This window comes from Zalophus californianus, chromosome 2 (genome assembly GCF_009762305.2).
Source record: "Zalophus californianus isolate mZalCal1 chromosome 2, mZalCal1.pri.v2, whole genome shotgun sequence".
In the NCBI taxonomy this organism is placed as follows: domain Eukaryota; kingdom Metazoa; phylum Chordata; class Mammalia; order Carnivora; family Otariidae; genus Zalophus; species Zalophus californianus.
In genome coordinates, this window is record NC_045596.1 from 202528568 (window position 1) to 202550882 (window position 22315).

Here is a 22315-nt window from a genome sequence, read left to right on the forward strand (position 1 = left end):
GCTTCCAGCCGACTTCTCCACCTTCGTCACTCCCCAGACGCAGGGCTCTGTTCCTGCTGTGCCTCCCACGGCCCTGTCCCCCCGTCTCAGTAAGCATGGAAGCCCACAACTTGTCTCCCATCTCCACTCCATATACGTACCAACCATCAGCACATCCCTGAATCTGACTGCTTCTCAGAGGAAGTTCTTTTTACTTGGCTGATGTATTTTCCTTACCTCCTAACAGGAAAGCCTGCTTGAGTTGCATGGGGTATTGGTGGCCCGGAGACTTCCATCAGGGATAAAAGAACTCTGTTTGAGGTACAGGAGGAGGGGCCCAGGGAGGCCAAGATGGCAAAGATGTGCAGAGAATGATCTGACCCCTCATCCCCCCTGAAAACCCCATGGGAATGACCCAGCTGTTGTGCACATGAAAGCTGAAACAGGTGTTTGCAGCAGCTGTGTTTGTAAAACTGCCAAAACTCAGAGGCCACCAAGTTGTCCTGCAGTAGGTGATGGACACATAGACTGGTCCCTCCAGACAGTGGGGTAGTATTCAGTATAGAAAGGAAATGAGCCGTGAGAAACATGAGGAGTCGTAAGTGCAGATTACTGAGAGAAGCTACTCTGCAGTCTACACCCCGCAGGATCCCAATTCTGTGACCTTCTGGAAAAGGCAAAATGAGGGACACAGTCAAGAGAGGAGTGGCTGCCAGGGGAAGGGGGAGGGAGGGGGAGCGGGCGCAGGGCTGTGGGGGAAGGAGGGGGAGCGGGCAGAGCACGGAGGGTTCAGGGCGGTGAGACCACTCTGGGGGACCCTGTCAGGGTGGGGACGTGTCATCACACATTTGTGCAAACCACAGAGCGTGCACCACCAACAGTGACGCTGATGTAGACTGTGGACTCTGGGGGATGATGACGTGTCCACGCGGGCTCATCAGTGGTGACAAATGCACCGTCCCGGGGGGATGCTGGTGGTGGGGGGACACTGTGCATGTGGGGGGAGGCATATGAGAAATCTCTGTAGCTTTCTCTCCATTTTGCTCTGAACCTAGAACTGCTCTAAAAATGTAAAGTCCTTTAAAAAAAAAAAAGGTTGTGTTTTCTTTTCTTTTAATTACTCGGCTCTTGAGGTACTTGGGGTGAGCGGACAATTTGTAGAAGAAGAAGGTGCTGAATTTCACGTCTGGAATGACAAAGGGCAAAGGAGAAGAGCCCAGACCCAGTGCTGGGCTTCCCCAGAGTGGGGCGGACCAGGTGTCACCTCCTGGACTTGCAGGTGGTAGGAGGGCTCTAGGCTGGCCGGGCCATGTGGTCCGGAGTCTGCGCCAAATTTCGTGCATTGTCCAAGAGGCAGGAAGGCAGAGCTGCATCCAATTACTTCCATGGGAGCTGAGAGTCCAAAATCGGAATAGCTAGCCGTGGGAGGGGGTTTGGTGAGCACACCGCATTCCTAACAGAGGAACAAATTAACCCAGTTTGGGGGGGGGGGGGTGAGTGATGGTGCCACGAGAAACTTCTCTCTTCCTCAACAACAGCATTTACTTGAATGTTTTAAAGGCTTCTGGTGGTTGTGGTTCTTTTTAAGAGGCTGAATTGGAAACCAGAATCAGTTTTGTTAAAACTGGCTTGCTCGACTGCTGCGGCATCATGAGGAAGCAGAGAGATCAAGTAGGGCAGGCCCCTTGAGGCACATCCCTGTTCAGGACAGGCTGAGGGGGTAGGACGCCTGAGCATCGGCGCTCCCGCCCCGGCCACGTTCTCCTGTCACTGCGCACATCTGTGCGGCTCCTCAGGCGCGGGACGCAGCCACGGCTCGTATGGGCTCGGAGCCGTTTGCACCCGGGCCTCTCCTCCAGCCAGCCACTCCCGCGTCCTGTGCTCACTCCCTTCCCGGCTCTGTGCCCCACCTTGGGGTGACCCCCGGGTGGAAGAGGCGCTGCAGTCTGTCCGTGTCCTGTGCCCTGCACGGCGGCTGCTCGGAGGCAGCACGCAGTGAGCTCAGGAACCTGCACGGGAGCCGCTCCAGGTTGAGGGGAGCTAAACAAAGTGGACAACCAAGCTCATAGTGGTGACTTCCACTGGCTTTACCTGAGCCGTGCCGGTCCCCCAGAGTTCTCTCCAGCTGGGACGCTGTCCCCGCGCTGTCCCCACACACACCCAGTGAGTGTGGGGTGGAGGGCGGGGGGGGGCGTGGAGTCCGGTGAGGCTTGGGGCCCCCATGCCGGATGAAGGTTGGGGGCACAGAGGCCTGTGTGTACGGCTGCTCAGCAAAGCCTAGTTGCTCGTCCCTGAGCCATGAACATCTGACTGGGGAAGGGTAGATAGATGTCATCACAACAAACCATTTTTCTCCAGAAGAAATTGGGGAGAACCGGAGCTGGAAGCTGTCAGGTCATTTACAGTTCAAAGGCTCAGCCTTAGGAGCCACGGGTGTGCTGTCCGGATGAATGAGAGCTGTTTCCCTGTTTCCCGGGAGCCCGGCACTGGATGGAGATGCATCTCAGCTGCCTCTGGTGACCCAGATCGTGTTTCACTTCCCCATATGTGCACCTGAATAATCAAATGAACAGTGACATTTCCAAGTTCTCTTTAACCTTCTCATCACTGACACTTTAGTGGACTGAAAGCTTCCAGAAATCCTCTGCGGAAAGGATAAACGTTGATGTCTGGGGTGGTCTCCTTGGAAGCCATGTCCCACTCTGCCCCTGATTCCAGTGGAATGACATAGTAATTCATCAACTATGAAGTAAATTAGTCTAAGAACTGAATTCTTGTATCTTAGCTCCAAGAAAGTGAAATACATTGATGGTGGAAGAATTGGAGAGTGTTTCAACGTTTTTACATTATATGTCATATGTATTAGTGATTTCTTTCAAACCTTGTTTTGTTTTTTTTTTAAATAAAATGTCAGTTTTTCTGTGAAAGATTAATGGCGATATCCACTTGTGTTTGTCATATACAAGATTGCTTTACCGTATTTTCAATGGAAATATGACGATTAAAAAGATGGAGAGGTCGTTTACGAACATCGCCCCTTCCCTAGGCTGCCTCATCATTGGCCGGTTCCTTTGCCCACTAGTTTATTTTTGCTTCTGTTTTCCTTGTCTGAGAAGAAAGTTCCAGAAAGATATTGCTGAGGCGGGAATCAAAAAAAGATCACAGCCTGTGCTCCCTTCTAGGAGTTCTGTGGTCTCAGGTCTCACATCTAGGTCTTTGATCCATTTAGAGTTTATTTCTGTGTGTGGTCCCGTCTCAGGTTTGGAAGTGCAGCCTGGGGAACAGAGTCCGGAACGTTGTCATCCCGTGTGTGGGGCCAGATGGTGACTGCACTGCTCACAGGAACACTGCAGGACAGGTGGAATTGTCCAGTCAGTATGTGGCGTGAAACTAACGCACCTGTGTGTGTCAGCTGTGCGTGAGTTAAAGGTTTCTGCCACCCAGCGTTGGAAAGAGCGTGGGAGAAACCAGCCACCCTGTAGTTGCCTTTCTGGACCATGCGTCTCAGAACCCAGCAAAAGGTGCTTACCCTTCGGACAGTCCCGTTTGCAGGGATTTCTGCAAGGAACTCAGTGGTCAGCTGTGCAAAGTTATGTACGACAAGGACAGTCAGCAGCTGTTTGTGATAGTGGAAATTTAGAATCAACCTCCATGTGTGGAATTTAGGACAATGGTTAAATTATATTTAAATTATGATTTGCTGGAGACATGGAATATTATGTAACCATTAAAAGACCACGTAGATGTAAATGTATCTTAAGATATTATTCTGTCATGTTGTGTTAACTTTTGAATGATATTATATATGATATACAAATGTATAATAACCAAAGTGGGTGGCATGATCCCATTAAGATGTGTGTGCATGTACCCAGTGTATGCGCACTGTTAGCGCACACGGAGAAGAAGTTCCAGATCGTGTACCAAGACGTTAAGAGATTCTCATGGGAATGATGAGACGTGTGCTTGTGGAATATTCTTTTTTCTGCTTCCTTCTCATGAGTTATATTTTTCTCTCATTTTATAAAAACCCAGAGGCTAAATAATCACAGGTGGTTCCGTTCTCCTGCCTGGATGTAGGGCTGGTGCCCTCTGACAAGGCCTTGGCTTCCAGAGCTCCTGCGTTTCACGAGCCGTTGGGTCTCAGTCTTTGGTCGTGAGGTTGGGGAAGGGCGCCAGGGCCAGCAAATGTCTGGTCACGTGACGCCGTGGTCACCGTCCCTTTGTCTCCTGCAGCTGAGGACACCAAGGCCCCACCTCGAAGGCGGTTCTACACGGCGAGTTTGCCTCCTGAGGGGTACGTCCCCGCTCTGCCAGAGCCGCGGGGCAGCCCGGCCTCCGAGGACACCTCCGGCGGCGATGATGCAGGAGGAGGGCGCCAGCTCTCAGGTGAGGCGTGATTCCACAGTGTCCCGCTTCTATAGACTTCCAGTGAGAGGCTCAGGTGAGCATGTCCGCGGACGGCCACAGGATGGGCCGAACGTGTCTTGCCATCATTAAAAATGACAGGGAGACAGACTCGGGTGGGAGGAGACTCAGCCGGAACGGGGCCGGGGCGTAGTCGTCAGTAGGTTAGGAGAAGTTTACTATTAAATACAGCACGATGTTAATGGTACTTGTTTTGACTTAAGTAGAACTTTTTTCTTGATTTTCCAAATTTTAGAATTTCTGAGATTGTATATCAATTTTATAATTATGGAAATAACTTCTTTTGCATCTCTTTTATGGAAGAACTGAATGACTGTTTTGCTTTTGTGTTGGAATGTCCTGTGGATGAAGGAAAGTGAGGTGCCTGCTTTGGTGCGTGTGCTGGTATCACATTAGTCAAAGTAAAGAGGAACCTGGAATTGTCCAATAAAAATTTTACCCAGATGATTTTCTAACGAGTATAAACTGAAGAACTCTGTACTCTAAACCTTAATTAATCTGAACATCAAGAAAATGTGGTTTCCTTGTACATCGATCTTCCTGAGTCCCTAATTAAAGGATCAGAAACCATAAAACCAAAAATGGGGTAGCTAAGGAAAAATGTAGTTATCTTTTCAAGCCCTGTTGAAAATCTTTGGAATGTAATTATTGGATGAATAGATTATTTAATTAGAAAACTACGTTCTAATGAAGATCAGTGACTCTGGTGAACATACTTCACATGTACCTCGCATACTCGGTACAAAACATGCGGGACTCATGCCCGTGCCACTGGACACAATTCCGCTCACCTGCAGCTGTGCACGGTTAGCTCTGCTGGCAAGGCCAGTGAGGGCCCGGCTGCGTCCTGGACCCCCGTGTCGTCAGCGTGAGTGTGTCCTGAGACTGCAGGATCTGAGCTGGGGTGACATCCTCACAGGACGTGGAGGGGTGTTGGCACAACCGGGCAAGTGCGTCCCGGCCCAAAGCTGCCCCCACACGCAGGCAGCTGGCAGCCAGCCTGACGGTGGCCCATGGCTGAGAGCAAAACAGGCAAGACCGGGGGGCTGCCTACTGGAATTCCACGGTAACCTGGCACATTCACTAGTGAGTTGGACAGCGCTGACTGCAACGTTATTACAGGATCCATGTCTGCGACTTGTGAGGCAGAATCTTTCTGTGAATTGTCTCTTCCTCTGTTACTTGTTGTGGGCATGGGTCTTCCTTTTCCCAGAGGCCGTGACCGGGGAGGGGCGTGGTGGAGATGGGGGCTGATGGGACTTGCGCCCCCACCCCTCACCCTCCGAGGAGAGCGTGGGCAGGCCCCTCCCTGAGCTCAGTCTTGCGCACCTTGCTCCGTCTGCTCTGCGTCGGGACCCTGAGCGGCCGTCTGCCGCTGGGGTCTCTCCACAGCAGGCGGAGTCGGGGGCTCCTCACCAGCCAGGGACTGTGTCTGGGCTGGAGGAGGCGATTCTTTCTGGAGGCGCTGTGAGCTCGGTTGCCTAAGTCAGTGCTGCTGAAAACGCTGCCCACTTTTCCAGAAGAGCTTCGAATAACATACTCACCAGATCGAGGCTGGGAAGTCCGTATCTTTCCCTTTCAACACTTGGAACCCATCTCTGTTTCCATCTGCTTTGTTTACTGTTTATCAAATGTTTTCTTCCCGTTGTCTGCCCAGGAAGTGGGCCGCTGCAGGGCGCTGGAGGGGATAAGGTTGGAGGAATGTGCACCCAGGCCTCTTACCAGTGGTCTCCAGAACGAACGAGTGGTCAGAGAGGCCGTGGCGCCCAGCTCCGCGCAGTGGGTGTGCAGCCTGAGCACACGCCAGGTGGGAGGCGTGCAGACCAGGAAGCTGGGAGGAGGAGTCCTGAATCTTCCAGTTTGCAATTTTAAGCAAAGAGAACATGAGCACTGACGTTGGAAAAGAAGAAAAAGTCAAATTGTTTCTGTTTTTCCAAGAACCAGTTCTGGCCATTGACTTCCACTGTGACTACGCAGGACCAGTAAGTCACTGACATAGTAGCTTGGAGAAAACTTGAGGAGAAGAGGGGTGACTCCGTCCTGCTTTTGTGTCCACGTGTGGCCAGCAGGCCAGCTGCTTGAGGCCTGCAGGTTCTGTGCCCACTCACCAGGCACTCCTGCAGGGCGCAGCCGCGGCCCAGGGCACCCAAGTCCCCAGGCCACCCGGAGAGCCAGTGGGGAGCCCCCGTCCTGGTCACTGGTCATCCTGCACCTACCCTCCCTGGGGAGGGCCCCGTCCCGGTCACCCCTCACTGGCCCCACTGCCCGCATGTGGGACCCTGATGTGAATGCACCTGGGGCTTGTGAACCGTCCTCACTAGGTTTGTTCCAGGCCCACGTGTGTTTGCTGTGGACACAAGCATGTACTCGCGGAGACCCGGTATCGCTGGTGTGCTGCTTGCTGTCCGTATGGCCTTTCCCATTCCGTGGGTAATCTCTGAGTGTAACAAATACGGACTTGAATTCTCTTAGGCCTACTGTTAGTGGGCCGGTGGGAGCTGTAGGGAAAGGGAGCTGCATCAAACCAAGCGGGTCCTATCGGACTCCGGGATCCCCCTCCTATGTTTGATTCACACAAGTGCCCTGGTACAGCTTTTGAGAAGAACTTCGTGCTCCTGTGCTCCTTCCTGCCTCGGACACCCGGCATTTCTGTGCTTGCTCACGTGGTATTGCACGTTGTTCTCAACGAGCCAGTAAACTGCGACCCTTAGCTCTTCCACAGAAAATGCTAACTGGTTGAGTCACTTCTCTGGCGGGAACACTGCTCAGCTCACCGTCTTGGTGCACCCCCAGGAACGCAGCCCTGTGTGATGTTACATAACGCAGGACCTTACCGTGAAAGTCCTCCCGGCTGGTCAGGTAATAAGTACTGTTACCAGCTCAGTCATCTCCCCAGCACACCGCCTGGCAGGACCTTGGGGACTCAGGTGCCCACTGGTGGAAACGTGAGCAGACGCGGAGCCTCCTACAGACGCCCCAAGCTCGTCCCCCGAGCAGCCTCGTGTCACCTGCAGAGGGAGAGGCATGCAGTGGCTCCGCGTGCCTGTGTCCTGGGTTCTTGTGGTCCAGGCCGGTCAGAAGTGCACCAGTGCTGGTGCGGGTGTGGGAGGGGAGCACCCATCACTCCATCCCTGGGATTTGGTGAGTGCTCCCGCTATGTCACGTGAGGTCGTAAGAAAGCTCTGCATCCACTTTATGTCAGCACCCCTTTCTCTAACAATATCATCGTGGAATTTCATTTTTAATAAGGTTAGTTAAAGGCCTGGAGGGTGTTTTTTGTTGTTAGCTTGTTTTAGTAAAGCTGTCATTTAAAACTTTGTTCTTCGCTCACTGTACATCCCCTGATGTTTATATAACAGTGAAAATTTGTTTTAGCATTCAGTGCTAGAAAATGCTTTGGTTGTTAGAAACTGGTGTGCTGTTTCTTATTGGACAAGAAATGTTTTACTCAGATACACTCTTTTTGCTTTGACTGCCAGGGAGCTCAGATCATAGTTTTTGTTGTCTTTATTCAGTTGCATTTGGTTTCCTTGATCTCTGTTCTCTGATAGTTACCTCTCCCCACCTCTCAATGCTTGGGCTTTCTTTTTAGATTGAGTCCTTAAGATGTTGATTTTTCTAAGCTACGCCCTACCCGTTTTGGAAGTAAAAACAGTAAACAGTGTTCAACCACGCGTTCTCTTAACTAGTAAATGTCTGTTTAACGTTTGTGCTGGCTGTGTGGTCAGGCCCTGGGACCACAAAGACAGCAGACAGGGCCCTGCCTGGGGCTCGTCCCCGGGAGACTCGCGTGAGCCCTGAGGTAGAGTAAGTTACCTGACAACAGGCAGCAGTGCATGCCGCGGGAGCAGAGTGACCTCGGGGACATCCGCACGAGTGCGCAGGACTCAGCACGGCAGGCGGGGCACCTGATCCTGTGGAAAGCATGACTTAGGAACGGTGGACAGAGGGTAGCAGGACCTCTGGCAAGGAGGCGCCGTGTGTGCGGCGTGCGACCCAGCTGTGATGCAGTGTCGCAGAGGCTGAGCCTGCCCACCTGCGGGGACAAGTAAGCGGGGGATGAGCATTGCAAGGACTTTGGATGGCGCCCCAGGTGACCTCTGGGGTCTGGACTTGGCACATCTAGGGCACCGGGAGGGAGAGAGGGCGCCGTGACCTGAGCCGTCGTGGATGATGGAGGGAAGTTGTTCCCAGGGGTAGTCAGATGTGTGACTTTGCTCGAGAGAAGGACCCTCCTCCCCACATCAGTGCTTCTGAGCCTGGAGGAGCCGCGGTGAGGACGCAGAGACCATGACTATCGTGAGCATCTCTCCTTCTGGCGGACCTGGCCTGGACCCTGCGGTGCCTCCCACGCGGAGGTGAAGGCACTCACACACTGTTGGCATGGCGGAGCTTGTCCCCAAGGGCGTCCACACCCCAGCACGTGCCGGGGACAGGTGCATATGTGCGAGCAGGTTCACCCCCACACGCCGCCCCTGGAGGTCACTGCACTGGGAATGGAGACCAGCCCGGAGCACAGTGCTGGTGTGAAGCTGCCGCGGGGCATTCCAGTGGCCGGCACGTTTCAAACGCCCCCGAAATTACTGTTTGCACGCTCCCTGTGTGTCTCCCACTGTCTCCAGCGCGCCCTGGTCGAGAGCTCTGTGGGCCTCACTCATCCTTCCGGAAGGAGGGTTCTGTGCTCCGTCGGCCTCACGGTGTAGTAGTCTTACAACTCTCGCCTCTCACGTCTGTCGTTGTGGCCCAGTGACTGTTGTCCACGTTGCTTCCTTCAGCCCCACGTTTAGTCAGTGCCTTTGAGCCGCTGACCCAAGAATCCGGCTTTCGTCAGGCAGCAACAAGCCTCAAGCCCCCCTCACGTCCTTAGAAACAGAATTGTGGCTGGGCCCATGATTTCAGTTCAGCTCCAGCAGGGAGCCCAGCAGGCGCTGGTGAGCCTGTACCTGCAGGTGATCTGGGCACAGGACGGGTCCTCGTGCATCCACCTCATTTAGACACGCTTTTCACAGCCGCCGCTGCCTGCACCTGAACCTCCTCCCTTCTTCCCTGAATTAGATGTTCTCACCAGCTGCCCTCCATCTGCCCTCGCGTCTTTCCGTGCTCTGCTCTCAGTGGCAAACCCCTGTGCCTCCCCTCCTCCCGCTGCCTCCCACCGCAGTGACCCCTGCGACTTGCCAAACTGTCGTCATCATGACACAGGTTCCTGCAGCCACGGCACAGACTAAGTCCCGGAACCACGACCAGAAAGTGTACACGTTACACAGAAACAGGAGGCTCGGTCTCTAGAAGGAGGGCCTTTTCTGGGTACTCCTCATCTTTGTTGCTTTTGTTTTGCTAAAATGAAAGCACTTTGTTTTCTTGCTCACAGAAAATACTTACTACAGGAAAGTCACGTGTGACGGACGATGCAGAGAGAGTAAGGCAGCACGTAAGGCCTCTAGCCGGAGGCTTCGAGTGAGCATCTTCCACACGTCCCCTGTGCACAAGATGCACGCACACAGTTTACTTGTCTCTCATGTTGCAGTCCAGAGTTTTTCTTCTCACAGCATATAGATATGTTCATATTGTGTTTTTCAACAGCTGAAATCTGTTGAAATCTGTTTGGTGAAAGCAGGTTTCCAGAAGTTTCCACACTACTGCAGTTCGCACATGTGCATAATCGCTGCAGTCTGATTTCCTCCTGAATACAGACTCTCACGTAAGAGTAAACATGTTTCTAAATTTCAGGACCTGTTCACAAACTATCTTTCCAAAAAACTGTTGCAGTTTACGGTCCTGAAGGCCGACTAAAGTTCACTTTCTCCCAGAGCCAGGCCTTTTCAGCCGGAACTTTTAGCCCCTTCCCTGGACAGCATGTCCTGCTGGTCGTGTGAGGAGACCCCGCGTCCGGGACGGTCTTCCTGAGCCTCAGAGCTTGGTGGACAGATCTGCCTCTGCAGAAACCGAAACTTTCTTCACGGCCAAGTACACGGTGTGCATGGTTAAAACACAAAGGAACAAAATAGGAAAGGATATTCGCACATTTCTCGTCGGTGAAAGTGAATTTCCTAAAAATGTGGCAAGCCGTCACCCTGGTAGAATGAGCAGAACAGAAATGACAACACCCTGAAGAACAAATAAAAACAACTATCTTAATAAACGTATGAAAACACCCTTTTATGGCTCTTTACCTTTGGAATTTTTACGTGAAATGTTTGAGCCATCTAAAATATATTTTGTTAGAACAGGTGTAGGTCCATCTCTTTTTTTTCAAAATAGATTTACCCTTTTAAATCCAATACCTTTTCTCGAATTATCTATTAATTTTCCTTAATGGTTTTTTTCAAATCTTGGTAAGAGAGCAAATCCCCACCTAGCCCTGACCTTGGCTCTGTTCCTCGGGACTCTCTGGACCAGCCCTTCCTTCCCAGCTGCCCCCAGTGGTATTTGGAGCTAGACGGGCCTCAAGACGGTTGGGTGGATGGGAGCACCACACCCCAGCTGAGGGGCAAGCACAGATGGCCATCCCTGCTCCTCACCCCTCCCCAGAGCCCCTCAGGTACCCCAGGACCAGGACCCTGTGAAGGGGGGTCGACTGCAGGAGACTCGGGCTTGGTGAGTGTGGCCCTTGCAGGGGCGGGGCTTGCGCCGGACGAATCCACCATCTCCACCCGTTCTCTTATCATTGTCATGTTTTCAGAAGAGCTCCATCATCTTGAGAACTCCCCAGGTTTACTCATCTGCTAACTGATCAGTTATTAATTCTTACGTAACTGCATACATCTCTCTATGACCTTCCCCAATACTGATTGCTGTGTATTTCATGATGGTGCCCACTTTTTTTAGTTTTGTTTTTTGTTTTGAGAGGGAGAGGGTGAGAGAGACTCTCAAGCAGGCTCCCCACTTAGCACGGAGCCTGACACAGGGCTTAATCTCACGACCCTGAGATCATGATCTGAGCCAAAATCAAGAGACAGATGCTCAAACGACTGAGCCCCCAGGTGCCCCTTTTAGTTATTATAACATATTTTATGAAATTTCTGTAGACCCCAAAGTTTGATGAGGGCTAAAAATCTGGAACTAGGTCGTGTCCCTACTTATAATTACAGTGACAACAAGAGAAACAACCTCCGTGAAGTCACTTCCCCTTGATGCGCATCCCGCCGGGCTGGCTCCACTTGTCTAGAGTCATGAACAGCTGGTCAGAGCCTTGACTGCAGGCCTGTCTTTCTTCCTCCAGTGGCTGGTGTGGCTGTGTTTCTCCTTCCTGCGTGGACGTGCCTGCCTCGTCCAGCCCTCCCCTCCTCGTCCCTCTGGCTTGGTGCCGCAGAGAGGGGGCATGCACCTGGCCAGCGCTCAGTCCTGGCAGCCTCGTCCCAGGAGTCTGAGTCCTGGCCACCTCCGCCACTCGGGGACTGCCAGGGCATCTGCGCCCACTCAGAGAGCCGTTACGCATGAGCCGCGCCCAGTTCCTTACCCTGAGACAGGTGGCGGGGCCCCTCTCCCACGCCAGGCTGTTTGCAGCATCCCCTGCTGCCCGCGGGGCCGCTCTTGCCGTCCCTCTTCCCTGGGCTGACCCCCCTGCCGTCCTAGCCCTCGGATTGTTTCCACAACATAAAGTATATTTAACACCTGAATGATTTATTGTTAGCACATACCCACAACTACTTACATCTCTTCACAACAGAATGTATCTGTGTATCGATGGAGCCAACTTGCTTTAGGTTATGGTAACATTTGTATTATATCTTCATTATTATAGTTTTAGTGACTACAACAGTTACACTCTGTTCAGCGACAACAAACTGCCGTTTAGGTTTCCCGGTCTTGTTTCAGCGACTGAAAATGCTCCCTGGGGTTATCAGGTGTCTTCTGGCATGTTCCCTGCGGCTTGTTGCTTTTTTTATTATTATTATTATGTTCAGTTAGCCAGCATATAGTACATCATTAGATTCTGACGTAGTGTTCAATGATTCATTAGTTGCGTATAACACCCAGTGCTCATCACCCACGTGCCCTCCTTACTGCCCATCACCCAGTTACCCCATCCCCCCACCCCCCTCCCCTCTGAAACCCTCAGTTTGGTTCCCAGAGTCCAGGGTCTCTCATGGTCCGTCTCCCTCTCTGATTTCCTCCCATTCAGTTTTCCCTCCCTTCCCCTGTGGTCCTCCATGCTGTTCCTTCTGTTGCTCATGAGTGAAACCATGTGATGATTGTCTTTCTCTGCTTGACTTACTTCACTTAGCATAATACCCTCCAGGTCCATCTATGTCGATGCAAATGCTGGGTATTCATCCTTTCTGATGGCTGAGTAATATTCCATTGAATTATGGACCGCATCTTCTTTATCCATTCATCTGTTGAAGGGCATCTCAGCTCCTTCCACGGTTTGGCTGTTGCAGACATTGCTGCCATGAACATTGGGGTGCATATGGCTCTTCTTTTCACTGCATCTGTGTCTTGTGCTATTGCTTGGTTTTAAGGTAGCTCTATTTTTAACGTCTTGAGGAACCTCCATACTGTTTCCCAGAGTGGCTGCACCAGCTTGCATTCCCACCAACAGGGTAGGAGGGTTCCCCTTTCTCCACATCCCCGCCAACATCTGTCGTTTCCTGACTTGTTAATTTTAGCCATTCTGACTGGTGTGAGGTGGTATCTTAATGTGATTTTGATTTGGATTTCCCTGATGCAGGGTGATGTTGAACATTTTTTCATGTGTCTGTTTCATGTGTATGTCTTCTTTGGAGAAATGTCTGTTCATGTCTTCTGCCCATTTTTTTACTGGATTATTTGTTTTTTGGGTGTTGAGTTTGAGAAGTTCTTTATAGATCTTGGATACCAGCCCTTTATCTGTAGGGTCATTTGCAAATATCTTCTCCCATTCCGTGGGTCGCCTCTTTGTTTTGTTGACTCTTTCCTTTGCTGTGCAGAAGCTTTTTATCTTGATGAAGTCCCAAAAGTTCATTTTTGTCCTTGCTTCCCTTGCCTTTGGAGACGTGTCTTGAAAGAAGTTGCTGCAGCTGAGGTCAAAGAGGTTACTACCTGTGTTCTCCTCCAGGATTTTGATGGATTCCTGTCTCACATTGAGGTCTTTCATCCATTTTGAGTCTATTTTTGTGTCTGGTGTCAGAGAATGGTCCAGTTTAATTCTGCATGTGGCTGTCCAATTTTCCCAACACCATTTGTTGAAGAGACTGTCTTTTTTCCATTGGACATTCTTTCCTGCTTTGTTGAAGATTAGTTGACCATAGAGTTGAGGGTCCATTTCTGGGCTCTCGATTCTGTTCCATTGATCTATGTGTCTGTTTTTGTGCCACTAACCATACTGTCTTGATGATGACAGCTCTGTAACAGAGCTTGAAGTCCGGAATTGTGATGCCACCAGCTTTGGTTTTCTTTTTCAACATTCCCCTGGCTATCTGGGGTCTTTTCTGGTTCCATACAAATTTTAGGATTGTTTGTTCCAGCACTTTGAAAAATGTTGATGGTATTTTGATAAGGATTGCATTGAACGTGTAGATTGCTCAGGGTAGCATAGACATTTTCACAATGTTTATTCTTCCAGTCCATGAGCATGGAACGTTTTTCCATCTCTTTGTGTTTTCCTCCATTTCCTTCATCAGTGTCCTGTGGTTTCTAGAATACAGATCCTTCACCTCTTTGGTTAGGCTCCTTGCTTTGACTGTCTTCCTGGCTGGGCTGGTTCCCAGTGAGCTTGCAAGAATGTTGGTTTGAGCATTCCCCTGCAAGAGCTCTTCCTTCTTCAGCCTTCCCCTGGGAAGTCTGACTCCATGCTTGGTTCACGGCCATCTCCAAAGCCCACACACATTTCCCATCACATTACAGGGGCTCCTCACTCTTGCGGTTCCTGTCGCATCTGCCCAGTAACTTTGCCCTTTGCACTCCCAGGTGGGGTGCAGTGCAGGTTTGAAACCCAGGAGCAGGACCCTGGTCTGCCCGGCTTTCAGCTGGGAGTGCAGCAGGCGAGCCGGGGCCACCTCCCCGGTGGATCCAGCTCAGGACACTGAGCGGGTCGCTTCCCTGATGAGCCCCGCCCCATGCACCAGCATCTGTGCCTGTCGGCCTCTGTGTGGCCCGTTCTCAGCAGTCCTCACCACCCACACGTCTTCCATGGCGCTCCCAAGGTCCCAGACGCTTGGCTCACTGTCCCGCTCACAGACGTCCCTCCTGAGGGCCCCACACCCCCGCCATCCGCAGCTGAGAGGGCTTCACACAGGCCCTGCTTCCGACCCGGTGCTGAAGGCTTGCTGAGTGTCCCCTCAGCTTCCTCACTGTGACCTGTGACAGCCTGCGGTGTCCTCGAAGACATGCCCCACGAGACCCCTCCACCCCAGCCTGGGCGTCGTTCCTCGCGTCTGTGCTCTGCCCGCCAGTGTCTGCACACCGTCATCTCTGCATGTGTCATCTTTCTCTCCCCTCTGGGCTCACTTGCCTGTCTAGTGGGGGGAACAGCTCGGACTTCTGTGCCCAGAAAGAAGCCCAGCCATACAGTCAGTGAATCTTGGACAAAGGGGGCAAGAAGATGCAATGGGAAAAAACAGTCTCTTCAGCAAATAGTATTGGGATAACTGGACAGCTACATGCAAAATGATGAAACTGGGCCACTTTCTTACCCACCCACAAAAACAAACTCAAAATGGATGAAAGACCTAAATGGGAGACCTCAAACCATAAAAATGCTAGGAGAAAACATGGGGGGGAAGCTCTTTGACATAGTTCTCATGAGTGACTTTTTAGATTTGACACCAAAAGCAGAGTCAATAAGAGCAAAAAATAAATGACCTATTGGGACTGTATCAAACTAAAATGTTTTGCACAGTGAAGGAAACAACAAAACAAAAAGGCAGCCTACTGAATGGAAAAAACATTTGCAAAGTATATATCCAATAAGGGGTTAATGTCCCAAATATAAAAAGAATTCTTACAACAGTAGCCAAAAAACAGTCTGATTGAAAAATGGGCAGAAGACATGAACAGACATTTTTCCAAAGAAGACATCCAAATGGCCAACAGACACATGAAAAAGTGCTCAACATCATTTGGCATCAGGGAAATCCAAATCTAAACCTCCATGAGATACCACCTCACACCCGTCAGAATGGCTAAAATTAACAAGTCAGGAAACGACAGATGTTGGCGGGGATGCGGAGAAAGGGGAACCCTCCTACCCTGTTGGTGGGAATGCAAGCTGGTGGAGCTGCTTTGGAAAACAGTATGGAGGTTCCTTAAACATTCAAAAAGAGCTACCCTGTGACCCAGCTCTTCCACTTCCAGGCACATAACTACAGGAAATGGAAACAGGATCTCAAGGACATGCCTGCCTCCCATGTTCATTGTGTGCTATTGACAGTAGCTGAAACATGGAACAACCCTACATGTCCATCAAAGGGTGAATGGACAAAGACCGTATTGTGTACATACAACAGAATATGGTTGAGCCATGAGGAAGAGAGAAGTTCTGCATTTGCCACGACGTTGATGGACTTCGAGGGTATTATGCTACATGAAATAAGTCTGAGGGGGAATGTTGAATCCCGCATTGTGTCATATATGTGGAATCTAAACACAGAAGGCAAAGCCCTAGAAACAGAGCATAGGAAAGTGGTTGCTAGTGGTTGGGAGAAATAGGGAGGGGTTGGTAGAGGGTCCAGATTTTCAGCTACACGATGAGTCATGGGTGGGTTGCCCGCTGTGTAGAGCTGGGGAGGGATGCCATGGAGGGAAGGGCTCATGCAGAAGCTGCAGTAATCATACTGAGAAGCACCCCCATCCAGAAGGATTCCCATGAAATGCCAAAGTAGCAGCCCCCACAGTATGTGCCGAAGTGTTGCCAAGGAGGACCCCAACCTCCCTGAGCTGCAGGCTTCGGGGCCGCACGTCCTCGATGGCACCTGAGCAGACTCTCTGCCGAGCAGGCTCACGCTAGTTCTCAATGCACCAGGTCACAGGGCTGAGTCCAAAAGGAGCATCTGTGCAGGGCTCACAGGTTCACAGCACGGCAGGTGCACAGTCTCCCCTGACTGTTATCCCCGTGCCTGCCTGTGCACCGAGCTTTCATGACGGGACTCCATCAGCGTCACCGGACAAAAAGGTACATCACCTGGCGGCGGATGGTGGGAGGTGCCAGGTGAAGTGGAAGAGAAGTGTGCAGGGAGTCTGAGACCCGAGTGCTTACTCCATCTCATCCACGTGATCTGCCAGACTCCTGACCTGTTTGGGCTGCATTTTTCTCTCTGTATAATGAGGGGTTTGAATAGACGGTTTTCTGAATTCTCTCCCAGTTTTAAGGGTGAATGCATTTAGATTTCCTTGAACTAATTGTCCTATAAAGTGACAATGGGTAGAGAAGATTAATGAAAATAATTCTGATGCAGCGTCTCTGACCCGTCCTCTGTCCCACAGCGAGTCAGTGACGTGCACCACAGGCTCACAGGCCAGTGAGGGGGTGGGGTACGCAAACACGACGCTGATGGTGGGGGGCAGGCTGTTCAGCAGACCGGGTGTTCCAAGAGCATGGAGGCCAGGATGGGACAGGGGCCGAGCCCAGCGGGGCTGCCCTTCACTCGGCCCACGGTCACTGCAGACAGGTGCACATCCGAGGCTGCTTTCTCCATCTCGTCCTCACAGCCTAGCCCGACCGAGCACCAAAGATGGCCAGTGATACCAAGAGCATCTTGTGGTGCTTTCTGATGGCATCAGGGAGGTGACAGGTGCACAGACCATGTTCTCCCAGGTGTGGCTGGCGGGCCCCTCCAGAAGGGCACTCTGTGGCTCCACATAACCCATTTTCCCATCATCACATGGACACAGATTTGGTTTCCAGTGACCCATGGTTTCACATGGGATTTCACAAATTCTTCTCCAGGGCAGTTTGCACCTTCTTGTAAATTAGCCGAGAAATAGGGAATGAGAAATAGTGTGAACATGGGACAGGGGTGTGTGGTTCCTGCCACCATTGGCTGTAGACACAGTATAAAAATGGTAATGTGGAATTAAGGATTTTGCTAAGTCTCTGCCATACCCTGAAATAATGAGGTAGTGCCAGAACCCTGTGAATTCTGCACAGAAGTCTCACTGCATTCCCAAACTCAGACCCATTCTGAATCTCTGTGTCATCAGAGCCTCTCAAGAACACGAGTTTACCCAAAACCAGTCATCGTGAAGTAGGAAGTGTCCGCGAATGAGCCAGATGTTGGCAAGGATGTGGAGAGAGGGGAACCCTCTACACTGTTGGTGCAGTGGTGGGTCTCTACTTCTGGCCGGCAGACCTCATGAAGGAGGCCTCACGCCCGGTGTCCTCCAGGCCATTCTCATCACTGGTGGCATCTCTGAGAGCTTCCCAAAGCCACCAGGGTCCCAGCCATCCCGGAGACCCTACATGAACTCACTGGTAATGCAAGGAACTCCCGTTAGGAAACAGTCAAGGAACCCGATCTCCTCTAGATTCACCCCAATCAGTCTGATAGGGAGAGAAAAGCCCCACATAAGAGGGTGCCTTTTTGGTTGTGTGAATACCACAGAGTAACTCTGAGGATCCCGAGATCTTAGTGGACCGCATGTCGCTATACTTCCGGCCCCAAAAGACAGTTGATGCCTATTTGTGGAGAAGAGAAATAAGCATCATTTGCTGTGAACTTCAGAGCATGAGGAGCTCTGCACAGTGTCATTTTCTGTAGCTGGCTGGATCTGAAATGCGAGCTTTTTATTGAGAACGTAGTATGTCAAACATTGGAGAAACAAGTGGCTGAAACGTAGCCCTTAGAGCTCGCAGATTAAAGCCGGTAACAGGTCTTCTCCTCCCGTGCTGCGCGTTTCTAGCAGAAGGAGAGCCCTGGGGACAAAGGAAGCTGGCAGGTCTGAGCTGGGCTTGGCAGTAAGTGAAGGCAGCTCGTAAACAAGAGGAACAATTTAGTTTTAGGCACAGAGAATGAAGAATCATGAGAAGGTCTGGTGTGTTCATGTGAAAAGTGTTGTAAAGGGTCAGATTTATCACTTCACCATATTTTTATAAATTATTCTACATTACTAGGAGTTCTGCACGTAACCCAGCCAAACAGCTACGTTCTGTTCTGCTTATAAAAGTCACGTTCGTTTGCATGCAGGCATTGCCCAAGGGACATATATGGTCTATAGGTTGTTCTGAAATGTTAACACTTAAAATAAATGGATCTTTATATTGACAGTGTTGCCTACATATCAGATCTAATTACTAACACATGTTACTGTTTTTCAAAAGAAATGTTGAACCATGTCTGGGTCTGTATTGACTGAAATTTTCAAGCTAAGTTGCATCAGGATGTTATCCTTAGGACACAAATAGGGGAAATAGTCTCTAAGCCCCGTGGCGATGCGGGATGTCACGGGACCGCAGAAGGGCGGGGTGGCTGCTCGCAATCCTGGGAGCAGACTTGGCACGCTCGGTGTCTGGTTACCGGTCGGCCCATTTGGAAGCTGCTGTGGAGCCCATCCTAACTGCAGAGAATGGGTTCACACAAGCAAAATCAGAGCTCGGGTGCCCCAAACAACTATGCAGATGTGTGTTCAGAGGCCGCCGGGGCTGCAGGTCTGGTGGACATGGAGGGACCGTGCACCGTGTGTGAGGCCGCCTGCACCACACAGGTCGGGGCCACGTCAGGAGAGGGTTGGCGTGTCCACCCTGGCCATCCACACCCTCTCTGTTCCTTGCTTCACGTCTTTCCTGGAGGTGAGAGGCGAGAGGCGGGTGCCCGGCGTCCCCAGATCTCCAGCTCAGGGGGTCCTCAGGGGGTCTGGGACACGGACGCACCTGCCCAGCACACAGCCTGCCCGCTCGGCCTGCGACTTCCCCCCTCGTCCCTGGTCTGTGTCTTGTTCTTGGAGGACGTGTTTACTCCACGCAAACCTTCTGTAGCTCAGTATTTATTGAATAACTTCTGTGTCTCTTCCTTACTTACACTATGTTAATTTCCTGATTGCCCATTCTTTAACTTTTTTTATTTATTGCCCATAATTTAACTTTAATGAGTTGTGTCATGGTTTTAACATTATATCTAAGGGACTTGGGATTTTATTGCCATATATTAAGCCATTTATTTTATTAATTCAAAACTTTCACCATTTTATTGGTCATTTCATTGAAAGTTATCACAGAGAATTATTCTAAATATGAATTGCGTCGAGAAGTCCATATCCGAGTGTTTTTGTGGGCAAGGCACCACCTAATTATCCTTCCACCAAGTGCCTGTTGCTCAGTTTTCAAGACTAAAGTTTCATTTTCCAAAGACAGAGAACTCAAGCCTATTCAGAACTAACTAGAGAACTGGGAGATGATTTCAGTACCAAAACCTGTTTCAGAAGAGAAGGCAGGAAGTAATGAGGCTGAAGATTATTAGGTTGTGTATGTGGACCGCGTATTTGTTATGTTCCTGTGAAGTAGATATTTAGTGTGGCAGCAGATCAGAACATCTTATCAGAACAAAGTGATCTGATCGCTGTCAGGCAGACAGACTTGCAGTCATGAGGAATTTATTATCTAGATTGTAGTGTTTTGTTTTTGTTTTTGAGAGGAAGAGTCAGAGAGAGAGAGAGAAAGGGAGAGGGAGCGGAGAGGCTCTCAAGCAGACTCCCCGCTCAGCACGGAGCCCAACATGGAGCTCGATCCCACGAGATCATGACCTGAGCTGAAACCAAGAGTCTGACACTAACTGACTGAGCCACCCAGGCGCCCCCAGATTGTAGGGTTTGAAGCCTGGCGCCCTTTCTATGACATGAAGGTCCCGTGCATCTTTGGATGTTATTTGGGATTAAAATGATAGCTTGGAACTGAAGCGAAGCCCAGGCAGACCTCTTCCCTGTGGCCAGCTGTCGCGGCTGCTTCCCCTTCTTGCTCTCTTTGGAAATTTCTGCTCTAGTATCCAGAACCAATTAAAAAAAAAAAGAGTGAGCAAATCCATTTTTTAAAGTTACAGGGAACTCCTAAAGTCCCCTCTGCACAATATGCAGGCTGGGCTGCGGACGTGCCCCTGTCCCCTCAGTCTCTGGGTGGGGAGGGCAGTCCCGAGAGCCAGGCAACCACATCCTGACAAAACCTGCACCCCATTTTCACTTTGCCGAATGTGTGCAGTTGGCACTGGTCACTGGCCAATACTGTCCTGAATTTGAGGCAAACAACAGACTACGGAAGTAGTACGAGGGGCGCCTGGGCGGCTCAGTCAGTGAAGCGTCAGCCTTTGGCTCGGGTCATGATCTCAGGGTCCTGGGATCGAGTCCCGCATCGGGCTCCCTGCTCAGTGGGGAGTCTGCTTCTCCCTCTCCCTCTGTCGCTCTCCCTCAAATAAAAAATCTTTAAAAACAAAAGAAAGTAATTTGAAGCACCTCATCTCTTCATATTTTAACAGGCCTGCCACGTGTATGGTTTAGATCAACACTAACTATAAGCTTACTACTTTGTATTTAGCATCTAGAGGACCCTGAGAGCCGAAGGGTAATTATCACATGCATTTGTAGTCTTAGCTTTGCATCTAGAATAAAACTCACATTTCCTTTAAAATACTTAGCTTTTTTTTTAATTCAACATGGTACAGCCGTGATAATTGGAACAAGACTATGGCTATTTTTGGTATCTATTTCTACTATAGCAGTTCATCAGAATGTAGGTGCCAAATAGTAGCTGAGAGAACTTTGACAAATTGTGATTATTTTTAAAATTAGCGTGCCTGAAAGGTATGTTTTGGGGGTGGCAGCTTTTCAAAATTAGTGTGCTTCTCAGATTATAAATAGACCACTGGCTCCCTAATATAAATGTTCCCATAGCTCTCATTGTGCATGAGGGTTTGAAGAAGGCAAGATTGCAGGTGTGTAGTGGGCCAGTGAAGGGCGGAACGTTCTGGAGTCAATGGAGGAGTGCATGTTTGGACAAAGTCCCTTCGAGGAGCGGCAACCCAGCTTCTCTTGTGAGATGCAAGGTCAGGGTAGCAGAAGTCACAGAAAATTAGCATTTAAGGTACTTTTCATTGTAGAAGCGCCTTGTTTTCAAAGGGCAGGGAGCTTACAGAATGAAGACAGAGACAGCTGCAGATCTGAGCCCTTTCGGCTGGTCCTTCCCGCCGCCTCCCGGGTCTGAGCCCCGCGTGCGCACTGCGGCCCCAGACTGAGCCGCAGCGACCCCGCATGGGCCAGGCTGTCAGAGAGGGGCTGCTCTTCCCGGCGTGTAGGCTGGAACCTGTAGGCCACCCTGGGGGGCGGTGGGCAGGGCTCGCGCACAGCTCGCACAAATGTGGCCTGCGCCCCTGTGGGGCTGGTGCTAGACCCACGGGATCGCACTCGGGCTGGTGGCCCCGCACTGGACCGGGATCGTGCCTGCGCAGAAGGTGCAGCGAACCAGGCGGCAGGCCGGCAGATCCTCGGCTGCACGCCGCCTTCCCAGCACGCTGACGGCGCAGCCCCTGATAACTCCGTTCTCAATAGGGCTCGGCATTCACCCACCTCGGCGTCCAGTGTGGACTGCAGACGGCGCCACGCACTGGCGGTGGCCCTCCAGGTGCGAGCCCTTCCTGTTGGCGGGGCTTGGGGACAGCCGTGGAGGCAGCACCACGTCTGTGCCCGGGAGGCGGAGCAGTGGCGTTTGCACGGAGCCCAGGTGCTGGGGCTGGAGGAGCGCGGGTTCAGATGGGGGGCCGCGCCGCACGCAGGCTGTGGCAGCAAGTGGGGTCCGTGCGCCCCAGAACAAGCGGGCCGAGCGTGCGCGGTGCTCCCTGCGTGAGGGCGGCTGCGCGCGGTGTTTCACGCGCCCGGGCAGACCCGGCGCGCCCGAAGTTACGGTGGACTTGTCGGTCAGGCCGCGGTAAACTGGGAACTTGCCATCGGCACACGGGTTTCCTTTCTCTCCACCTGCCTTCCACCTCCGCGTGTCCGTGTGTCCGTCCCTCCA

The 22315-nt window shown here is 51.3% G+C and overlaps 1 protein-coding gene across 2 annotated transcripts in view; it reads left to right on the plus strand.

Moving 5' to 3' along the window:
* The window catches only part of ERICH1 (glutamate rich 1), a 54033-nt gene that overhangs the window by 23171 nt on the left and 8547 nt on the right, over positions 1-22315 (plus strand). The window contains exon 3 of one of the 2 annotated variants that reach the window (XM_027599781.2): positions 4216-4368. The exons of the other annotated variant lie outside the window; for it this stretch is intronic. Coding sequence (XP_027455582.1) covers positions 4216-4368 — 153 coding nt within the window. The remainder of the gene's footprint in view (positions 1-4215; positions 4369-22315) is intronic. 2 annotated transcript variants of the gene reach the window in all.